The sequence below is a fragment of the Rissa tridactyla genome, chromosome 11 (assembly GCF_028500815.1).
Source record: "Rissa tridactyla isolate bRisTri1 chromosome 11, bRisTri1.patW.cur.20221130, whole genome shotgun sequence".
Classification (NCBI taxonomy): Eukaryota; Metazoa; Chordata; class Aves; order Charadriiformes; family Laridae; genus Rissa; species Rissa tridactyla.
Window position 1 is genome coordinate 21695944 of NC_071476.1, and position 21696 is coordinate 21717639.

At 48.2% G+C, this 21696-nt stretch overlaps 1 protein-coding gene across 1 annotated transcript in view; it reads right to left on the reverse strand.

The window, feature by feature from the left end:
* The window catches only part of NRG2 (neuregulin 2), a 136573-nt gene extending 115451 nt beyond the window's left edge, over positions 1 to 21122 (reverse strand). The window contains exon 1 of the mRNA XM_054217389.1: positions 21062 to 21122. Within this exon, the coding sequence (XP_054073364.1) occupies positions 21062 to 21074 (13 nt within the window). The 5' untranslated portion in view covers positions 21075 to 21122. The remainder of the gene's footprint in view (positions 1 to 21061) is intronic.
* Positions 21123 to 21696: the final 574 nt, after the last annotated feature.

Genomic DNA, 21696 nt, shown 5'->3' on the forward strand with positions numbered 1-21696 from the left:
CACGGTGGCTCCCGATCGGGATCACTGCATTCACCCCTTGATCCACATACAGTTTTCCTTTCCAAAGGAATGATAAGTTACAGATTATGTTAATAACATACAGGCTTCCCAAGCCCTAAGTACAAGGCGCAATAGAGCATACACGGCACGTTCAAGATCACTGACTCCTCAAAGACAATGTCTTCCGCAGCGCTCCCAATACCAAACCTTATCATAACCAGCCGTGCAACAGCAGGGTTCAGGGGCATTTCTGATGAGTGCTGCTGAGCTCATTTTATGAGGATCGCACTGTGTTTTATACGCTCTTATGGAATTTTATTTGTCTTTGGTTGAATTTTCCATCTGCCTAAACATGCCCAGTGGGAACCGAAGATGCCCACACAATTCTTGAAACGTTACACCTGAGTGACAATACCCGCAGCTCTGCTCAGCCACCTCCCATCCTGCTTCAGTTCAGCTGGCAGCGGTTGATGGGCCTTTGCCTCTGCACCCGGGTTTGTGCAGGCATGTGTGCCCACTTGCTGTGTTTGCCACCAGGCCCCACTCCTTTCCAGCGGGCATCGCTCCTTCAGTTCCCCCTGGCACAGCCCTGCACTGCAGAGCTTAGCTGGTACCTTCGGTACAGCCTGTTAAACAGTGAGATCTCTCTCCCACCACCCAAAGCAGACGCCCCTACTCGAGCTTCACTCAGCAGAGCTAAGTTTCAGTGGGAAAGGGGGACATGTAGAGTCAGAAACCCGGGGTTTGATCTCATTTGTCCAGGTCGAACAACCACAGGAGCAGCTTCACAAGTACAGAACGCCCAGCAGAGCCTGCAGAGCGGCTCAGCAGCCTCTCCACGCTGGCAGACGTCTGCCTCTCCAACCCAGAGACACAACAGTCACACTGCTCTGGCTCGGAAGTTTTAACAAAGCCTTTTCTTCCTGGAGAAAGCCAATGTCAGTCTCAGACCTGCATTCATTTCAGTCCCAATAACCCTTGGGTCCTAAGAACATATAAACGGAGAGGCTTTTCTAGGGACAAGGACAAAAATGTAGCGGGGGTGCATGCTTGTACAGCTCACAAATGGGTGACAGCATTAAAGCCCTGCTACATTTTAACATCAGCTCTCAAGAAGGAAGAAAAAACAATTTTTAACTGATCATTCAAATATACCTGAGTCATCTTCTCTTTGCATAAAAACCACTTCTAATCCTGACATCCTGGGCAGAGCGCTCTGATTCACACGCATCCCCTTTGCAGTCACCAAAGCTCTGAGCACCACGATTCCTTAGCTCCTGTCTTGCTAAAGGAGCCAAACTACATTTTGTTCCAATTTCACCTCCTCCTTCCTCTCCGCACAGGAATTTCCCAAGAAGGGAAACTGAGCTGCTGCATACACCAACAGGCAAAAATCACCTTGGGTAATCTGGGTTGGGATCAGCCACCAAGACACATCTGCATTCCAATGACACACAGGACAAACCGATTTCTCATCACAGCACCGCATCCAGCTGTGGAACGTGACTGATGCTCAAAGCATCAAAGCCTGGATGCTCATCTCGGCTCCTGCTCCTCATCAACAGAGGGAACCATGCAAAGGGCACACGTGCACACACACACCAGTAACTGGCTCTCAGATCAGCCTCTCTTGAATCGATGGGACTTCCCAGAGAACATCTGCTTCCTATTGGAACAGGTCCCTTTGCTTTCATTCACAGAAAGTTAACAGCCCTCTGGGCACATCTTACCTGGAAAATGTGCCATTGGGAAAGCACTGAAAACGTTCTCCTGCCTTTTAAGGCAACTAAGCAACTGGAAACAAGAGGAAGTCAGCAGCGGTGAGCAGACAAGAATCTGAGAATCACCATTTTAACGAAATTTGCAAGCCAGAGACTGTGATGTTATTCCCCGTGTTCCAGCCAAACAGAATCTCAACACTTCTGAGTACAATGAACACAAAAGCACCACGGGCCCAAAACCACACCATCACAGAGACCACAGGCTTGTAGCAAAGTATTAGAGGATGGGGCTTGGCAGGCAGGCACATTACAGCTATTTTGGAGTCGATGTGGTTGTTCTTGGTGCCACCACCAGAAAAAGCAGCATGCGTGGGTCTGAAAACAGCGTAGAGCACCGCAGCCACTGGAGGTTTGCAATGGAGGTAGCAGCTTGCTGCAAAAACCCCCTCCTCCCCCAGGCAGGGTTGCAAAGGAAACAGGTCTTTCCCAGACCCAAGGTTGTCAGACTTCACTGCCATAACCCCGAGGTCTCTGTAGCAACGGCCTCCTGAACAGAGAGCACCTCGACTCAAAGCCTTTCTGCTGCCTTGGGTGGATGTCCTTGCTGCATCCAGGGAGATGTCATGCATACGTGCAGCTGGAACCACTTCTGCTAGCGAATGGGAATCCTCCCACGTGGCTGCTGAGCCCCGCGCTGCAGCCGTCACTCACTCCATGCCAGACTGAGTCATTCTGAGTAACAACTATTGATGTCAAATCGATCTCTGGGAGCCGGCTCAGCTATGCACAAGGCAGGGATCTGCTTACTGTGAGTCACAGTGGGGCAGAGCAGTGCCAGCTGACCTACAAGTAGCCCCACAAGTGGGACTGTTTACAAGTGTAAGCTGAAGGCGCTTTTTGACTGACAGACATCCGCTCAAGTAAAGAATCAGAAAATGAGCCAGATGTAGGGGCCAAACACCATCAGAGTCCATTTCTTCTCTTTTGTTACAACCATTCAAAATGGGTATGCTTTTACGGAAACCAAGGGGTGATGCCAGGTGAGAGAAGCATCGCTGCTCTTTGCTTGCTGATGCTCAGATCTTGCGCAGGCAAAGTCTTCATCGCACGCAGACAGGGCACCGCACAGATCTGGCGCAATTTGATCCACAGCCTTTCCAGAGGTACACAACGCCGTACAGAGCGGGTGCGCTGCCGCAGTCCTGCCCAGAGCTGCGACACAAGGCCCCATCCTGTCACGCAGCAGCACCCACCCTGGGTTGCTCTCCCCGGCCCCTGCTGCCAGCCTGACCCTGGCGTGCGTATCCTCGCCTGCATCAGGCTGTCTCACCCTGCGCGGCAAGCGCAGCTGTGTGTGCTTAGTTTACCCAGAGTGGCACTGGGGGTGGAACAGTGACCTTTCTCATGAAACCGTATGGGAAACGAAATTCCCTCTTTCAAAACTTTGTCATGTCTCAACTAGCTGCTCTGCAAGTAATTTTTACAAAAGAAGGAGGGAGCTGTCAGCTGAGACCTGTCAGTGACCGAGAGCACAAATCACACTACCTCCCCAAGCCATGGAGACAAAGCACTTGGCAAGGCGACTGCTAACCCCGCTGCCTTGGTGCCAAGCTACCCAGGCTGCCTCCTCCAGCGGGCTCCTTGGAGCAAGGCAGACGGGAGGAGCTGGCAGCCATCGTGACAGGCAGCAGGGGAGGGCTGGGAAATCAAAGCAGGGCCATTTCCACACAGAGAAACATTCCCGTGCCTTGGAGCAAGCAGGAGCCTGTGCCTAGAAGCGCATGTCCCATCCAGCCTGCCTTGCTAACGTAGCGGAGCGCATGTGCCTTGCTGTTCCCATACGCGCCACCTTAGCAACGTGAGCGGAGTGGGTGCTGCCGGGTGAACCGCCGCTCCCGGCCTGGGGAGCGAAGCCACCCAAAGACTAAACCTGGGGGAGGTCTGGTTCCTCCCTCCCTCCCTCCAGCCACAACAACGAGGCTAAAAATCTCTTTGTCTCCATTCGTCAGGACGCCCGATCACAGAATTTGTAACCTTGTAATAGCTAAGCGGATGGCTTTTAACGGCAAGAAGCACCATTAGGAGACACTGGAAGACAGGAAAAAAACTTTGGCCCAGGAGATTTGAAAATAAAGGAGCAGAGACTATTACCTGCATAGGAGAGGCCTGTCTAAGGAGGGGATTTCCCAAAACATCACACTCAGCCTCTGTTTCAAAAGCATGTGTTGAACAGGGTAAAAGTCACCTCTCTGCAGTCAGATAAATACATTCAGAGAAAAAAATCACCACCTCCAGCTTCATCTGAGCCGCGGGCTGTTGCTTGTGGCATGCTGACGCTTTCGTATCTTGGGGAAATCTATCACTTCAAAGTCACGCTGACATATACGGAGTGAAAGGCAGGAGCAGTCTCACATTTGCATGCTGCTGCTAAGTAAAGCAAGTTGCCAAGATACATTTACTGCTTGCAAAGTATGTTGCTGAACATCATCCAGGTGTGCACAGACGTTAGACACAACCATTCATCCTTAGCACCGTGATGCATTCATTGGTCATTCACATGCTGAGATCTCTCTTTCCTTTGTCAGGTTCCCGCTGGATTTTGTCCCGCTACTTCTATCCCAGTTACCTCCATACAGTGTGCAGAAACAAGATCACTTCCTAGTCCTCAAAGGGCTTAGGACCGGACTTTCACAATCATCCTCTTATTTGCTTTAGATCAATGCATTTATGTGCAGAAGGTGAGCAGCTTTACTTATCCATTAAGACCCTCTTGCGGAGGTTTGGGAATCTTGTACTATATTTTTAGAGGTTGAAGGCACAAATTCTGCTATATCAAGGGGATGCCCTTTAGCTTAGACCTGTCCTTTTTTTTTACAACTCTGCTCATCAGCATCAATTTGTAGCTTTTTCCTTTTTTAATGGGCTCTTTTGGGAGAGGATTATGAACAAAAGGAATTCCTAAGGAGCTGGAGACCCTCTTCAGAAGGTGCCTTGAAAAGCCTTGTCAGTGCTAACTGAGGGCAGGTGCGAATACCAGCAAAACTTTTTCCCACTCCTGCAGTGGCGGTGGCAGGATTAGCCCCTTACGTGTTGTGGCGCTGTAACATTAAGGTTAACGTGATGCCCTAGACACATACTGAGTCAGTTCTGCATCAGACCTCACCTCTGTTTGGTACACCAGCATCCTATGATGTAGGCCCAAAAATCTGCCCTTAGCATCTCCCTTCAGGTCCCAGAGCCTCAAGGTGTGGGTCTGGTCCGGGGAGAACCACGGCTACACGGTTAGACTTCTTGGAGTGCTTCAGCCACTTGCTGTGATGGAGCAAGGCACCTTGGTGCCGCGGAACTCCGGGTCATTGGGACTGCAGTGTCAGGACCATGACAGCCAGGACCTCTGCAGCCCAGGCAGGGAACCCATGCAGCTACTGCAGCAAAAGAGAACCCTGAGTAAAAGAGATCATCCCAAAGGGACATCTCCATTAATGACCACACTGAAATTATTAGACCTGGCAGCAAAATCCAACTCAGCCTTTTATCAGGGAGTCACTAGCATGCTCCAGCTATGAATAGAGGTCTTCCATGCAGTGCCCAGGTCAGATTTCAGGTCACCAGGAACAGAGATGAAGATATTCTAGACGCGACTGGGAATCTCCAGGAAGAGATTTGGGAAGCGAAGTTTCCAGATGGTGGCGTAAAAGGAAGATCTGATGAAAGCAGCACAGACATCGGTGCTTGCCAAAACTAAGGAAAGAGATTATCCAAGGCCTGGATACTTAACTATGAACAATTTAAAATTTAAATTGGAAAAAAAAAATACAGAAAATTTGGAATTACCACACAGGAAATGAGTTAAAGATCTCCTCAAAACCTTGGCTCTCTTCCACAGCACAACATGGGGGAAGAAACATGGCAAGTTTCTTCCCCTCCTCCTAGAAGGTTCTTTCCCAGGCCCCTTCTCCACCCAGGACTTTGCTTTTTCTTAATACTATGAAGTTAAGCTCTAAGCTTGCCCCCTTCAGTTCACTGCATTTACTGTCCAGAAACCAGAGAAAAGTGCAGTCACATCACTTTCTACACAGCACGAGCTTCCCACTGTCCGGTTCAGATCTTCTTTTTTCCTTCAGGCCAATCTACTTCAGAATCTCTTCTGGCATTCCCCTATCTTTTCCCACTCATGCCTTCCTCTCCTAAGGGCCCCCAGAGGTCACACACGGGGGTCTCTATCAAGCCACTCACCAGTCAAATTCAAAGAACCACCCTGTGGTCCCACCATCCACTGCAGCTCTTCACCATGTTCTCCACATAGCCCGCGTGCTCTGAGGTGGGGAACAAACCTGGGAGGTGAGCTGGGGTATCACTAGCCCACTTGGGCTAGCACCACTTACGTGTTCCTACCTGGACACTTCACAACAGCAGGCCAAGGGGGATACACAGGCTCAGCTTTTGGGAGGCAGTCGGCGATGTGGGAAAAAGCTTTCCTGCCATCTTTTACCTTCTAAACAGGTATAGGAAGCCAAAGAGCGGTGTCTTCTTTTCTCTGTACCTCCTACAGGTGAGAACTCCCAACATGGATCACATATGCCCGTTATAGGAGAGCCAGTGGTGAACATATTCCTCCCATTTCTGGGAGTCTGCATAGGCTCGTTATTATGTTAGTTAATACCTCAAGGGAACTCAGAAAAAAAAAAATCAGAGGAGGTTTCCCAAATCCTACAATGGCATGGTATTTACGGGAGGGTCTGAAGGAAAAAGCTGTATTGTGCCAAACCAGTAGGTCTGCTGTTAATTATGAGCCTTCCCTGGAGATGATGTGCCTACCTCCCTTCTCATCCTTAAGTTCCTGACCCCAAATTCAGCCAGTGCTCTGCACCTAAACCATGGTATTCACTTCTGCAGAAGCAGCTTATAGAGATGATCCCTCATCCGCAGAACCCACAGGGCAAGATGCTTCATTTTGCCAGAGAAATCCAAAGCGAAACGAAGGGCCGAACTTCCCTACACACACACCCGCACAGATGTGTCCTCACTGCCTTCCTCCAGCCTGCATCAGGACCACCTGGCCTTTGCAGATCACACGACATCTCCGAACTGCCCCTAGGCCAGGTTGGTCACAGCAGGGACAGCCTGGCCCCAGCAAACACCGATTGACAAACACAGAGTTTGTGCGAAAGGTTCAGCAGCGTTGCAGGGAGAGTTACTGCTTGCAGCACATCCCCTGGCAGGAACCTGGCAGAATCCCCACGACACCCACCCCATCTTGTTTTCTCATCGAGCTGCTGGCAGGGCCCAGACCAGAGCGCACACTGTGCCATCTCAGCTAGGAAACACAGCAGCAAAAAAGAGCCAGGCAGGTGTCATGGAGCTGTTCTAGAAGCCCGGACCTGCTCCTCCCAGATATCATGGGAGTATCATGCTCTGCCACGCACAGGACATCATTAACAGGGATATTGAGGCAAAGCCCAGCAACCTGGAGCCAGAAAAGCAGTTCTCCGTCATGGGCAGGGAGAGCTTCTGTTTTGTGGTGGTATAGCTGATGTCAGTGCCTGGAGCAGCTGCAGAGTTGATTCAGATTAACCCATGTGGCTCTACAACAGATCCCTGCAGTGGGAAAGCAAGGGTTGATGTGAGTCCAGTAGCCAACTGGTGGGCAAGGATCTACCAACACTTACTGGGGCCAAATGCTATCTAAAGCTAGTCATTGAAGGGAACTGGCCAGGAACTAAAATCCTCACTCAGGCTTATTGCCACAGCAATTGGGTGTAAGGCAGGGAGCCCCCAGATTAAACATTTGATTCACCTAGATTACAGGTCTTGGAGGCTGCAAGATTCAGTCAGTGTGGAAACAAAACCAACATGAGCCATTCCACGTGGGCCAGGATCCCCGAAGCACTCTCTGCAGTAGCAAGATTGCCGCTATTAGACCATGCAGACCTTCATCAGGGCACTTTTGTAGGTCTTTTCAAATCCCTCACCACCCCTTACTTTAGTTGTGATCAAGCCTCTCCCTCTCTGACAGAACTGCTCTACATCGGCGAATGGCCGCTTTGGTGGTTGGACGTGTATTCAAGGAAGAACTTTGAATTTCTAGGAACCGGAAAAAGCATTTCAGCCTTTTTACCTGAGAAACAGGTCTAATTAAACTGCTTGATCTGTGCATGAATCTGTATTTCTCCTCGCAGAAACTGCTGGCTCTCCTGTCTGATTTCAACTCCATTTAAGCAGATGGGTAGAAATGCAGAGATTGTGGAAGTCAAAAAGGTCTGAAACATGAGCAACTGCAGAGGTAAAGAGCCAGGCCCAAAGGCTTTTGTGTGCCCAGGGAGCCTCTAACCCTACTGCTCACTGGAGTAAGTGTGGCTGCCTGGAGGATGTTGCCAGGATGTTCCAGAAGAGAAAGAAATGATGCCTCCACAAAGCTCCAAAAGATGCAACGTCGCTGCAGAATTTCCCACTGGCCTTGCAGGTGATGATTTTCCTCCAAAAAGCAGCTACCTAATGCCAGAGAGAAGGGTACGTTAGAGAGAGAAGAACAAGCTAAGGTCAGGAAAGAGCAGATTGGAGGAAGAGTAAGAGAGACAGCACAGAAGTCTGGGAGTGTCCTGGAGAGGAACAAGAGAGAGTAAAAAGACGAAAGCTGCTGCAGCTGTTAACTGTGAGACTGCTGTCCAATAAAGCCCTAAACAACTCTCTACCTGATGCGGAAACTTTCTTGAAGACCAATTGCAATGCTTGTCACAAATCACCTTCCTGAAGTAAGCCAGGGTCCGCTGGCCCCAACACTCATGAACAGTTTCTTCTAGGTCAAATTTCTAAGGTAACGTTCTTCCCACACCCACCACCTACACAACACACTGAAGTCAACAGAGCTACCGAAGGAGGCACTTGTGCCCAACCCTACAGAGCAATTTTTCAATATCTCAGCTGCTGGTGTAACCACTGCCAACCCATGCAGCCACCTGGAAGATGGACCAATGAGACAGACCTGTAGGCACAGGGGGAGGGATGCTGGGGCAAGGAAGAGGGAATGCCATTTAGATGTCAGATTGGGCTCACAGCTGGGATGGCAGAGATATTAGCATGGTCAGTGCAAACCTGTCAGCCCAGAACTGCAACAAAATGAGGTAGTCCACTCTGCCGCTCCTCAAGGCAGCTCAGAGCTGTGCGGCTTGCCTCAGTACTGACCCAGTGCCTATCAGGCCTCTGCAGAGTCCACACAAGCTCCATTATGCTTCCCAGACCAACTCATGGCCTGGGGAACTGGTGGCCAGATCTGCATCCTGACAGAGGAGAAACCTACACAATTACAGCATCTCTCGACACACCATGTCTGTTTCCCAAGAGCCCCCAGGGGGCCTGCAGGACAGGTAACAGCATCTCCTCCATCTAAAAGGACCTGGGAATACCTGCAGTCCCCAGAGCAGATCTTCTCTTCCCCCATGGTGTCTTCTGCTTCTTTCTGGTTCTAGGCTCAATGGGAGCATCTCTTCTGACACCTGCATTTTGTGCCCAGCTCGACAACACTTTTCAGAGGCAGGCAGCTGTATGCATGCAATTGTAGAACAGCCAGGTTTGTGCAGAGGGAGGATGTTTGGACCTAGCAAATTCTGAGAAAGCCGAAAGAAATCCAGACAACTGCTGAGAAAGCAGGCTAGTAAGCAGCCTCTTACTGTCTCCTGACCAATACGCTAAGACCTGTCCAATCCACTTTGGAGCTGAATTCAGTTCAGTGCTTTTCTTACAATTCTTCAGCTTTTCTGAAAACTACAACATCCCTTTGCTTGCCCTCCTCAATTTGCTGGGTCAGCCTTGCCTGCAGTGCTGATGTGAGCTTCCCTGGGGAAACTTCTACCTGGGACATTGGGATTCAGAGCCTGTTCAAACCCACTTGATCTCTTCCGCTAGGCAACTTCTGATGCTACAGTATTTTACACTAATTGCATACAAGCCCGTTATTAAAAAAAATGCAAAAGGTTACACTCTTCAGTGTCTTCTACTTTTATAACGTATTTGATGACACCCCCCGGGGAAAACACTCCCGCATGAACAAGTAACGACACAAGAGGAAAGTCTAAGTAGGGCAATCTGGGTATGGATGATAATTACCGACGCATAAAAATATATCATGAGATACGCTTAAATAACTTCACATGAGGCGGCACTTCTGGCTTAGTAATTCCTTCACCATGATATCATTTTTGTGCTCATACGCCAACTGAAAGTAGCTAAAAATCTCGGGACCAAACAGACCATGGAGTCAACAGGGGTGAGTCTGTGTCTTTTCTCCTGTCGCACTCTCACTGGCATTGAATTTGGCCCTAGAAAGCCAGTGCTGGTTTTCCCCGTGCTTCCTCTTCCTGGCAAACCGAGCTTCAGTTCACCCTGAACTACTGGACTCCAAATCAACAGACGTTCCCTCTTCACAGCTGACACACAATTTGCCTTGGAACAAGAGACTGACCAAGGTTTTTGTTTGTATGGGAAGCAATACCTTCTTTTAGTCTGAGCAAAAGAATCCCAAACTGAGATAATGCAGAAATCATTTATCCAGCTCTCAGGAGTACAGATTCCCCTTACAGATGCCTTGCGAATTTTGGGAACGAGTTGTGCCCTTTGGGCTGGCCTGAAGGAACACATCCTACAGTATTGCTTATCGCCGTCCTCCTTCAAACTGCGTACTCACGTGCTACTTGACAAGCAGATACATCTCACTGAGTAGCAGCGTCTAAGACAACAGACAGACCCCCTGAGACATCTCCCAGCTGAGCAGAACATGCACATGGTTTTCTTTCTATCTACATCTCTGCCAATGCACCGAGACTCATTCTCTGCACAGGTCTACCACAGACTGCCTGGAAAAATTGATGAAAAGAGGCAACTTGAACACTACAGTCTGCCAGCACTGGCTCTGGAAGATTCCACCATGAGCTCAGAAAGTCCTAGAGAGCAAAATCCTAAAGAGGCATTACAAGAAGATGATGACTGGGCATGTCAACATTGCGGGCAGGAGGCCTGACAAGTAGGCAGGAGCCCGAGCTCTCCTGGAGACAGTGCACCAGGCAAACAGATATGTGTTCTCCTCCAAGTTTCTGGATCCAGGACACAGGAAGAAGCCAGAAACAAAAGACAGGCCTGGAAACAGGGACGAAGGATAATCAAAGTGTTTTACACCGTTGCAGGTGCACGTGTCTTGTGTAAGGATGAGCTGGTAGGCTTGAAGCACAGACAGCAGTCTACATACCTAAGCTTTCTACCTGAGCACCCATACCATGTCCCATACCAAGACTGAGCTGTGCTTTAGCTTGGGATTAATCTAAACTTCCTTGCAAGAAGGCTTGCTAGAGGGCTAAAAAGTGCTTAATGCTGGTTCTGCCATTTTCCATTCAAGACAACATCCTTCTTTAGTCCGCACAGTGAAGGTTCTTCCCCAGAGAGGTTCACAGGACCCAAAGCCCCTCCTCACATCCTCACACACACAGTGAAGATCCCAAAACATGTTATGGTGGAGAAGCTCACAGGAGGGAACTAAACCAAATACTCAGAGCACAGTGACAACCAGCTTGTAGACAGCTCACACTGTTCTACCAGACTGGGAACTGATGTCTAGCTAAACAAGCAAGAAACGATATCTGTAATGCTTCATACAACTCAAGTTTGCCTCCTGAAATACACAGCAATGGTAAAGTTTGTCAGTCTTCCAAAAGAAAGAAGTCCCTACCCACCTCACCAGCTCAAAATTAACAAGTTTAGAAAATTAACAAAAATAACAAAATTAACAAATTAACCCTTTGTTTGGCTCAGACCAGTTCAGATCTCTGAGCAGTTCTGCCCAAATTTTCTGCTGCCCACAGCCAGTCTGAAATGTCTTTTCTACCTGAGTCCCTAGACACTGTTCTATTCCTTCCTTGCATAACGTGTATACAGTAGAAATAGCAGTGGCTTAATCTGTACTTTCCACTCCTATTGTTCTCTAATGACCTGCTGCAATTATCCAAACTGAACTCTTCTGGCAGAGCACAGCATCATTTCTTAACTGGCTCAGTCTGTTCCCAGTGGGCTACCAACTCTATCTGGAAGCATTTTCTGCTGGTGAAGTGTCCTAGTGATCCTCTCAGCAGGGTAAGTCCAGCAGCAATGGGCTGAGGTGGAAACAACCACTCCTGCACGAGCAGCAGAGGGAGGGCTCTCCCAAGCATTCCTAGAGCTTCACACCCTGAGATGGAGAGAAACAAAAATACCATCTTCCCTGATAGAGGGAAGAAGGGAAAACAATGAAAATACTTTCCAGGTGCCCTACTACAGACAAGCACAATCGCGTTCAGACAGGAAGCTTCATTAGCAACCTCTTAGCTTTGGTGGGGTTCTGTGATTTGTTTTGTTTTTTAATAAGACACATTGCCTCTTTCCAGACTGGTTTGTTTTGGCTTCCTGTGCCAATGAGACAGGAAAAAAAACCCAAAACCTTATCAAAAATATGATCTTTTCCCCCTGTTTTCCTTTTTTAAAAGCTGCTGAAATAAGGTGCACCAACAGCAATTACCTCCCTGTTCTTAATCCCTGGTTTGGATCTGCGAAGTGAAACTGAACTCCCTGGGAGCGCACAGCTAACTGAACTGTCAGAGCAGAGTGAGCACTGATTTTTTGAAAGCCAAGAGATTAGAAAGAGGTTGATCCTCCATTTTCTCTCCTGGCAAAACTGCTATCATTATCAACAAATGCATGGTAATTCAGGGACCAAGAGAGTCCATTTGAGAGAGAATTTTTACAACAACTGCTAATTTAATTTCAGATTCCTCACCATTGCAGTGGTTCTGTTGCACCTCCTGCACCCATTACCCAGGCATTCTGGAGTCAAAAGGAAAACTAGAGATAAGGTAGGCCCACTGTTGAATGAGACAAGAGCCATGGTGACAGAGGATGTGGAGAAGGTGGAGTTACTAAATTCCTTCTTTGCTTAGGTCTTTCCAGCCCTCAGGAGTCCCACACTTTGGAGGTAACAGGGAAAGTCTGGACGAAGGAAGACCTCCCCTTGGTTGAGGAGGATCAAGTTAGAGATAAACTAAGCACACTGGGTAGCAGAGCCCTGGCACAGGCTGCCCAGAGAGGTGGTGGAGTCTCCATCTCTGGAGACATTCCAAACCCACCTGGATGCATTCCTGTGCCACCTGCTCTGGGTGACCCTGCTCCGGCAGGGGGTTGGAGGGGATGATCTCCAGAGGTCCCTTCCAACCCCTACCATTCTGTGATTCTGTGAATCCCCAGTGATGAAGATCCCTGGTGACCCATCCCCAGGCTGCAATGGACATTCCTGGGGAAAGAGCTGTTAAAGGCATACGGAGCCTTCAGGCTGAAAGGACACAGCTCCACACGTCTCTGCCACCAGCACTGAACAGCAGTCTGGGCAGCACAGGGACTAACAACCACCATGCCGACTTCTGGGCTGCCCTTTGCCATGTAAGCGTAGCCCACCCTGCTCCTCAGAAAAGCCGCTGCAGTCTCATCTGCCATGCGAGCCCACGGCCTCTGGCACCCTGCCAGACTTTTCCATTGGAGGAGGGGGGCGGGAAATAAGTACGCTGCATGTTTACAGAGATGGAGAGAGGATTAAAGCCTTTTGTGAGCAGCTAGTAACCCAAACCAGAGGTGCAGGGCAGAGACTGTGTGTCACGGCACCCAGAGTACAGAGTGGGATATTAAAGGCAGATTAGGATAATTTCACGTGCCAGACACCAGGAGAGACCTTGCAGTCCAAACATGCTTGAACTTGCTGATAAACCTGTTGCCTTCAGTGGATAGCCACCAAAGCAGGCTAAAAAGCTGGGGCCACAAAGCAAATGCCAGGCCTGATAACAGACATTTAATATTTATTAGTGCAGGGATATGAGCCCCTCTCTCTATACTTCTACTTTCACTAACAGCATCAGCCCTTCTGCAATCCCACCAGGAGAGAGGCCTTTCCCTGGTCAAATGGTTTGTGTCAGGCTGACACCAGACGCCTCTGTGTCTCACTGAAAGGAGCAGTTTTATGGCCAACTGCCAAAATTAGTTTATAACCTGTGACTGGTACCAGCAATCGCTATGTCTGACTGAAGGGAAGGTGCCCTGATCTCAGGTCTATGATTATATATGTCAGGAGAAGAGCTAACTGTATTACCATGCATACTGCTCACATTATCATATTAACCCCTCAAGCTCAAGACGCACTGCAAAGAGCATCTGCCCTGAAGCGCGCAGTAAGGAGAGCTGCGGATGCACTGGCAAGGGCCTGCTCTAGTGCTATCCCAGCCTGGACATCACAGGCCAATGGCCTATTTTCATCAGATACAGTCTCCTCTGCAACTACTCCCTCTCTCTGGCCCTGGGCAGTTATTTCTGTAGACTTCTATAGCTTGTGGTAGAAGAGCACTTTGCATGTCCTACCTAACAGTCTGAAGAGCCAAACAAACGTTCATTGCTTTCACCAACACTAAAATGTTAGCCCTGTTTTTTACATTCATTGTCATCATTAAATGATCTCACACCCAGGAAGTTAGTGACTGTATGCAGCCAAAGTGGCACTGAAAATAACTGGATCCCTTAGAGGAAAAGCAAGCAATAAAATGGCAGAAGTTCTCTTTATGCTAAAGTTAGATCAAGGTCAGATTCACCAGCTCATGGTCTATGGATCTAGAGGGCCGTATTTCCTAGCGCATAGCACCTTCGCAGAGAACAGGATGCCACACAGAGATGAAGCATCTGAAGGACTGAAAACTACAAAAAGAGTTCAGAATCAAGGAAAAGGAAAAGGACAAAGGGGGAAATGCTCTAATGGAATAAAAGAAAAACCTATTGGATTGAGCCATCATATCAAGCAAAGTGGGCATACTTTAAATCTTGCCTGATGTACCAGAAAGGAGAATGCTATTGAGTGACTGTGAAGTAAGAGGAAACTCACAGCATGCAAACAAGGCCTGCGGAAGAACTTCAAGGGAAGGAAAGCCTTCCAGCAAATGCAAGGTAGTGACAGGAAGATGGACATCCTTGGGACAGTCTGACTCCTGTGTGTCTTTTGCTATGGGAATGGAGATTGGGCTTCCAAAACGAGTTGCTGGCATACAAGAACTGCACGTAGTAGCATCCTAGTAGCACAAGGGTCCCTACCACTGTTTCAGTCTCTATTGTATCCAAGATGCAAATTATTACAATCACCGCTGTGTTTAGGATACTGGCCTGGATATCCTCTCACAGTGTATCCTGGCCTGGGCCAGCTGAGCATCAGCAGGTTTTCAAAGATAACTATAGAAACAAGAAAAAGAGAAGGATTTTGTCCAGCCCTTCAATATAAGATTATTTCTGCTCATTCCACATACAGCCTTTCTGATCCACTCACACCATCAGAGTGGCCAGTGTCTTTGCTAATCTCACAGAGCTGCACACCATTTCATTCCAGCCTGATATCCATCACATTGAATGAAAAACAAGAGCACCAGTGAAGAAAAAAAAAAAGCTTCTAGTTTGCTTTAGAAGGATTTCCTGGTTAAAGGGTTTCACCACAGCCCTCCCATGGCAGCCAGGGATAATTGTTACTTGTGCTACATGATCTAGACATCTCCGTGTCAAATGTCCTGCAATCCTCCGTCTCGGTTAGAGGGATCTTGAGAAGCATTCATTGCCACAAGCTAGATGTCAACATTCTCTTGCACTATAAGAAGATACATATGAAGAGCCCAAAGAATCTCCACGTCATCTGTTCAACACAGTGGAGGGACCATAGTTTGTTTGAGTTTGACCATGTTTCTGGAAGATCTAGTGACACTACAATAATGAACACTTGCAAGGTCATCTTTGTTCTGTGATGTGTATCAACTCTATAGCTAGCCACTACACATCACAGGGTAAACCATGAGGGAGAAAACTTTCATGTATCCCACACTCAAGTGATAATAAGAGACAAAAAAAGAGTTGAAGAGCCTTCTTTCTAAATAACAGCCTGGTAACTTTGCAGGTGTGGCTATAGCAGAAGCACAACAGGTCCAGGCAACAGTACCCAGGAAGAGGCTAATAGAGGAGTCTCAGTTGCCATAGGAGGAACACAAGGAACCTTGCATCAGTTTGCCAGATGCCCTGGAGATGTTACCTTAAAATAAACAGGAAGGATTTATAAATGACCAGAATTATGATTTACGAGGTGCAACAGATTTTCTGGGAGAACTGAAACTGAACCCATAAAAGTATCAGCCTGTTCCGGAAGGACTGTGTGCTTCAAGGACATAGGCGCTGGCTGCAGGGTCCAGGGAGAATGGAAAACTCAGATCTACAGAAAGTTCCAGCAGTGCGGAGAAGTAGCTGTGGGGACAAAAGTGCAAACTGGGACATACTGAGGACAATCTGCTGAGACAGGAACAGTGCAGGTGACTGACAGACTTACTTTCAGGAGGGACTCAGTGTGGAGGACTGGAGAGAACACAAACATGGGTGAGGGTGACTGACCCGAAAGGGTTTGGGACCCTTCAGAGGGGTACTAGGAAAGTTGAAATGCTGATTTCAGAAAGGCAAAGCACCATAAGCTCTGAGCTTTGGTATGAATATCTTGGAAGGCTGAACTACAGAAACAAAGAGCAGCAACAGATCTGTTAGTTTGTGGAAGAAGCAGGCCTTGAACAAGCTCTCTCGCTGCCAGGGAAAAGGCAGGAAGAAAAGGAAGGGCCCAATACAGCTCCACATGAGATCCTTGTGGAGCTCAGGAGGAGGAACTGACACTAGGTTAGATTACAACAGGTAACAGTTAAAAGCACAAAAGGACAAAGCTGAAAAGCCAACGCACTTAGCTTTAGAGGAACAGCGAGGGTGAGAAACTGTACCAAGCCCATGAGTCATGAGAGGGAGACGTGGCCTGTCCACTGCTCAGAGCTGGAAAGCCATCAGCTGTCTTGGATAAATGTTGAAGGTCACAAAGACCAGTGTGAGAAAAAAGCAACAGCTGATGCAGCACAGGTATTCTCAACTACAAGAGGACAAGATTTAACCCCAGATAAGGCAAGAGCAGAGTAAGGAGTACTCTTCTATTATGTGAAGGGTTTCCAATGAGATGTGCCTGATAAGCCTTATCTTAAGGCACTGATGCAGGTTGCTGGGTTTTTGGACTCCAGAGACAACCAAGTAGCCTTAGAAGGCCGCAGAGAGCACAAATGGAGTGGTGCTTTACAAAATGGAAGAAAAGAAAATCTGTGAAATTACATACCCACTGTCTTAGTTTTCATTACCACAAGCACTAGAGGCAAGCAAGGAAGGGTGCAGGAACTAACAACCTCTTCAGACCAACCCAGCTTCCCTGGACAGTCAGGCAAAAGAATTTTGTAGGAAGGAAAGACACCAGTTATCAATTCTAGATAGTAAGACTTTTGATATTTGTTTGGCGATAGTCTCCTAAGCAAGCTAAGGGAGATCCAAATGGCAATATGATGGGAGAACATTTAGAAAAAACATATTCAAAGAGTAGTCATAAATGGCTCATGGTGTGAAGGAAGAAGCATCAAGTCAGGATTCACAGAGATGGGGTTTGGGTCAATCCTAATCAGCCTTTTTACTTACAGCCGGATAACAGAAAAGGAAGCAGGTTTATTCATCATGCAGATGATGCCAGCACAGAAGAGGCTGCCAGTATATCACAGGACAGGCTTTGGATTCAAACCAATCTCAAGAACTTGGGAGATGCAGTCAGAAAAGAAATAAGAAACAACTGAGTCAGCGTGAATACACCATGCCGGACCTCAGCAGGGGAGTCAGCCCCACAGGCAGAGAAGAGGAAGAGAAGGATCTAGAAGGTATTGTGGGTTACAGCCTACACAGGAGTCCGTGCCCACTGATGGGCATAGGGGCAAGGGGGCATGAGTCCCATGGCTCTACAGATGAAGACTCCACATCCTCTCTGGGCAACCCGTGCCAGTGTTTGATCACTCTCACAGTACAAAAGGGGTTTTTCATTCAGATGGAACCTCCTTTGTTGTCTCTGGTCCTGACAATGGACACTACTGAGAAGAGTCCCTCTTCTTCGTTCCCTCCCATACACATGGATAAGGTCCCACTGAGCCTTCTTTTCTCCAGACTGAACAGTTCCAGCTTCTCAGCCTCTCTTCATATGAGAGATGCTCCAGTCTCTTAAGCACTCCTGGGTTCAATGTGTTTAAGTGCTCCCTAACCTGAGGGTAAATCTTCCTTGCTCCAGATTTTTCCCCTGGTCTCAGGGTTTTGGGATTGATGAAGGCTGGTCTTACCAGTAAAGACTAAAGCAAAGAAGGCATCGAGTACCTCAGCTTTTTCCATGCCTTTTGTTACTAGGTCCCCAGCACCATTCAGCAGTAGGCCCACATTTCCCCTGGTCTTCTTTTTGCTGTTTACGTACTTGCAGAATCCTTTTTTGTCACCCTTCACACTCCTCACCAGACTCAACTCTAGGTCACCCTATCCCTGCAAGATCAGACAGCAAGTCCATACTCCTCCTAAGTCACCTGCCTTTGCTTCCACCTCTTGTATGCCTCCTTTATATGTCTGAGTTCAGTTATGAGCTCCTTGCTCATCCATGCAGGCCTTTGCTCAGTTCTACCCCTTCAACATTTACTTCTTCTTCAGGTCCTCACCTAGGTCTCTTGATGGGGAATAGCTTCGTTACTCCAAGCCACATTGTCTAAAACCAACCTCCAGCCCACCAGCTAGATTTTTCTGATGTCCTATGGGTATTCAGCTCCCCATCACAACAGATCTTCTTATATCAGCCAATTGTGGCATTTGCCTCTGTTTGCTATGTAAGTGGAGCAGATGGAAAAACCACAAAGGAAGTAGCGGTAGCTAAGTCTCCCCTCTTACCCTATTCACCCATTTAAAGCCTTGCTGCACAACATGATATGTTTCAACACCTGCAGTGATAAATAGTAGCACAAACCAGGAACAACCACTTGGTCATGTTTATCCTCAAGTGTTCCTTGGTCGCATTGCAACCCACAATAGCATTCGTTAACAAGTGTTAGAACATAGTTACAAATTGCAGCAAACACAAATGCTCCGTCAGTGTTATTGCAGACTTCATTAATGATGATCCTTCACATTTCAGCAACAGCCATTCAAGGATCTGAAAACATTTATATGCCTCTGTGAGCCAAGTGTCACGCTCCATGTGTGAGCCAGATGTTCACAACATCGTTTCACAAATGAGGGAACGAAGTTCACAGGACTGACTCCAGACCCCTTTCCTCCCACTGAGTAATCCACTGCCCACCAACTAGTCATAGGGGAATTATCCAATTCGAGGCAAGGCAGGATACCATTATGGTCTCTTTGTTTCCTTGCATTGTCTCTATTCCCTTGCTCCTCATCTTGTATTTAGATTCTAGGCCTGGAGGGGTACCTCTGAATGTGCCCACTGCAGCGCATCACGGCACAGAGATACAACTTAGCACTACTTCATACCGCCATGCAATCAGCAATGGTACCAGAATCTGCGTAACTGAGCTCTTGAAGGAGATCTCCAGCAGCTGCATGCGTCAAACCAGGCCCCTTATAGACAGAGCAAGCCCAGATAATTTCCAGTAGCAGCAAACCCAACTAAATCCAACATGTCTCCCATTCTAGCCATCTCCCCCACAGAGCATACAGTGCCTGCACTTGGCAGGGCCCTGTCCACCTTCAAAACCTTGCACTTCCAAGAGCCAAAAGGAGAGTCAAGAAAGTAATTCCCACTTAGCAAACTGACCCTTTTAAGGTGCTTAGCTCCTCCCTCTCCCCTCGGACCTTGCTGGGACAAGAGATTCCCTTGCAGCTAGAGAAACACCTATGTTCATGAAGCCAAAGAGACTGCAGCATCCCTCCTACATGCCTCCTGCCATACTGCTCCACCAGCTGGGTCTCTGCATCATGTCATTTTTTCAAGATTAAGGAAAAATCACATGCTGCTCCCTCTAGTGACAACCTGAGCACATTTAAGCACTCTGGCCATGACTCGCAGCACCACTGCAATAGTTGTTTTTAGACACAACAGGCAACATTTTAACACGGCGACCCACTCTTTGGCATCTATAGTCTTTCTCTCATGCCTTTAGCATATCCAAACCTACCTTAGTTGCTCTCTCTGAGGCTGCTGCTCTGCAAGCACAGGTCTCACCAAGCTCAAGAGGCTGCTAACAGGATCTGCAGAGCTTCACCAGTCCTCAGTTAAAATCTAGTCTGAGCTGAGAGTGACCTCAAGGTAAAAGCACTGCGTGGCCATGGCCACCTGCGCAGGGTCATCACGTGTGCACTCTGCAATTGGTACTCGTTGATCAAATAAAAGCCAAGTTCAGGAATTAAAAGCAGCTACGCAACAGGGAACGGCCACAGCTTCAAACCAGCATTCCAGCTGCTGCATTCATTTCAGGGACAGCAGAAGGTTGTTAAACCCAGGTTTAGACACCATAAACTAGAAACAAAAATGGATATTACAGCTTTATGGATAAAAGCAAATTGAGCTGAGCAACGAAAACAAATGAAGGGAGGTTGAAGTTAACATAACCATTGCCTTTCTACTAATTCTAAACCATTAAGTAGTACAGGTGAAGCTCAAGCTGAAAAGAAGCATGTGCACCGAGAGACCACAACCACCTCACTTCTGCAGCCCCTGATGGAGGCAGCATAAACAACTCTGCACAAGTCCTTCATACTTGTTCTCCAATCAAGAAGAAACATAAACAGATAGCTGAAGAGGAGGGCAGTCATTTATTTCTTGAAATTCATCAGTATACTGGTTTGGGCTGGGATAGAGTCGATTTTCTTCATAGTAGCTTAGATGGCGCGATGTTTTGGATTTGTGACGGAAAAAGTTTTGATAACATAGGGCTGTTTCAGTTATTGCTGAGCAGTACTTACACAGTGTCAAGGCATTTTTTGTTTCTCACACTGCCCCACCAGCAAACAGGCTAGGACAAGAAATTGAGAGGGGACGCAGCTGGGACAACTGACCCTAACCGACCAAGGGGATATTCCATACCATATGACAGCATGCTGAAAAACAGCGGGAAGAAGAAGGAAGGAGGGGACATTCGCAGTTACGGCATTAGTTTTTCCAAGTCACCATTTCGCGTGATGGAGCCCTGCTTCCCTGACAATGGCTAAACGCCTGCCTGCTGATGGGAAGGAGTGAATGAATACCTTATTTTACTTGGCTTGCATGCGCAGCTTTTGCTTCACCTATTACACTGTCTCTATCTCAACCCATGAGTTATCACACTTTCACCCTTCCGATTCTCTGCCCCCTCCCACCGTGGGGGAGTGACTGAGCAGCTGGTAGTGCCGAGCTGCCTACCGAGTGAAATCACAACACCAGTTCCCTTGTTTACCTGTCTCTCCCATTGCAAGTAAATAACCTGCCAAGGTACCAAACTCCCCTGGCCCAGGAACTCGGCCATGTGTGGAGAAGCAAAGCCTGGCAGCCCCTTCCAGGGCTGGCTGGTGCATACGCATGTACCTAACTGCCGGCACATCTTCTTGCCAGTCCCTTTCACCAGCTCTAGGTCATGCCCTTGCAAACACTGACCTGAAGCATGTCACTAACTGTCCCCTGCGTGGGAAAGAGTAACACACCTGCTGTCCGTTCCCATTCACGCCGGAGTGTCAGCGCTGAGGGACAGAGGAGGATGCAGGCACTGGGGTGACAGTCACGCAGCCACTCGCCGGCAAGGCGCAATGCAGGCAGGCAGGTGCTGGCATTTCCCAGCCCACGATCAGCTGCATGCAAGGGCCTAGCCCTGGATGACTCTGACTGGCTCCTCAGTCCTGCACCTGCCTGTATGGCATAGACATATGCTTGGACTCCATCAGAGAAGCTTGCCGGGACCCCTCGGAGGGGCCACTGTCCCCTCTGTGCCACCAGCCCTGTCGCACAGCCACACCCAACCGCAGTCAAAGGACCAGCACCAGCAGGATAAAAATGAGATTTTTCTCTTTCTTTTTCTGTCCTTCCAGTTCCAGAAAG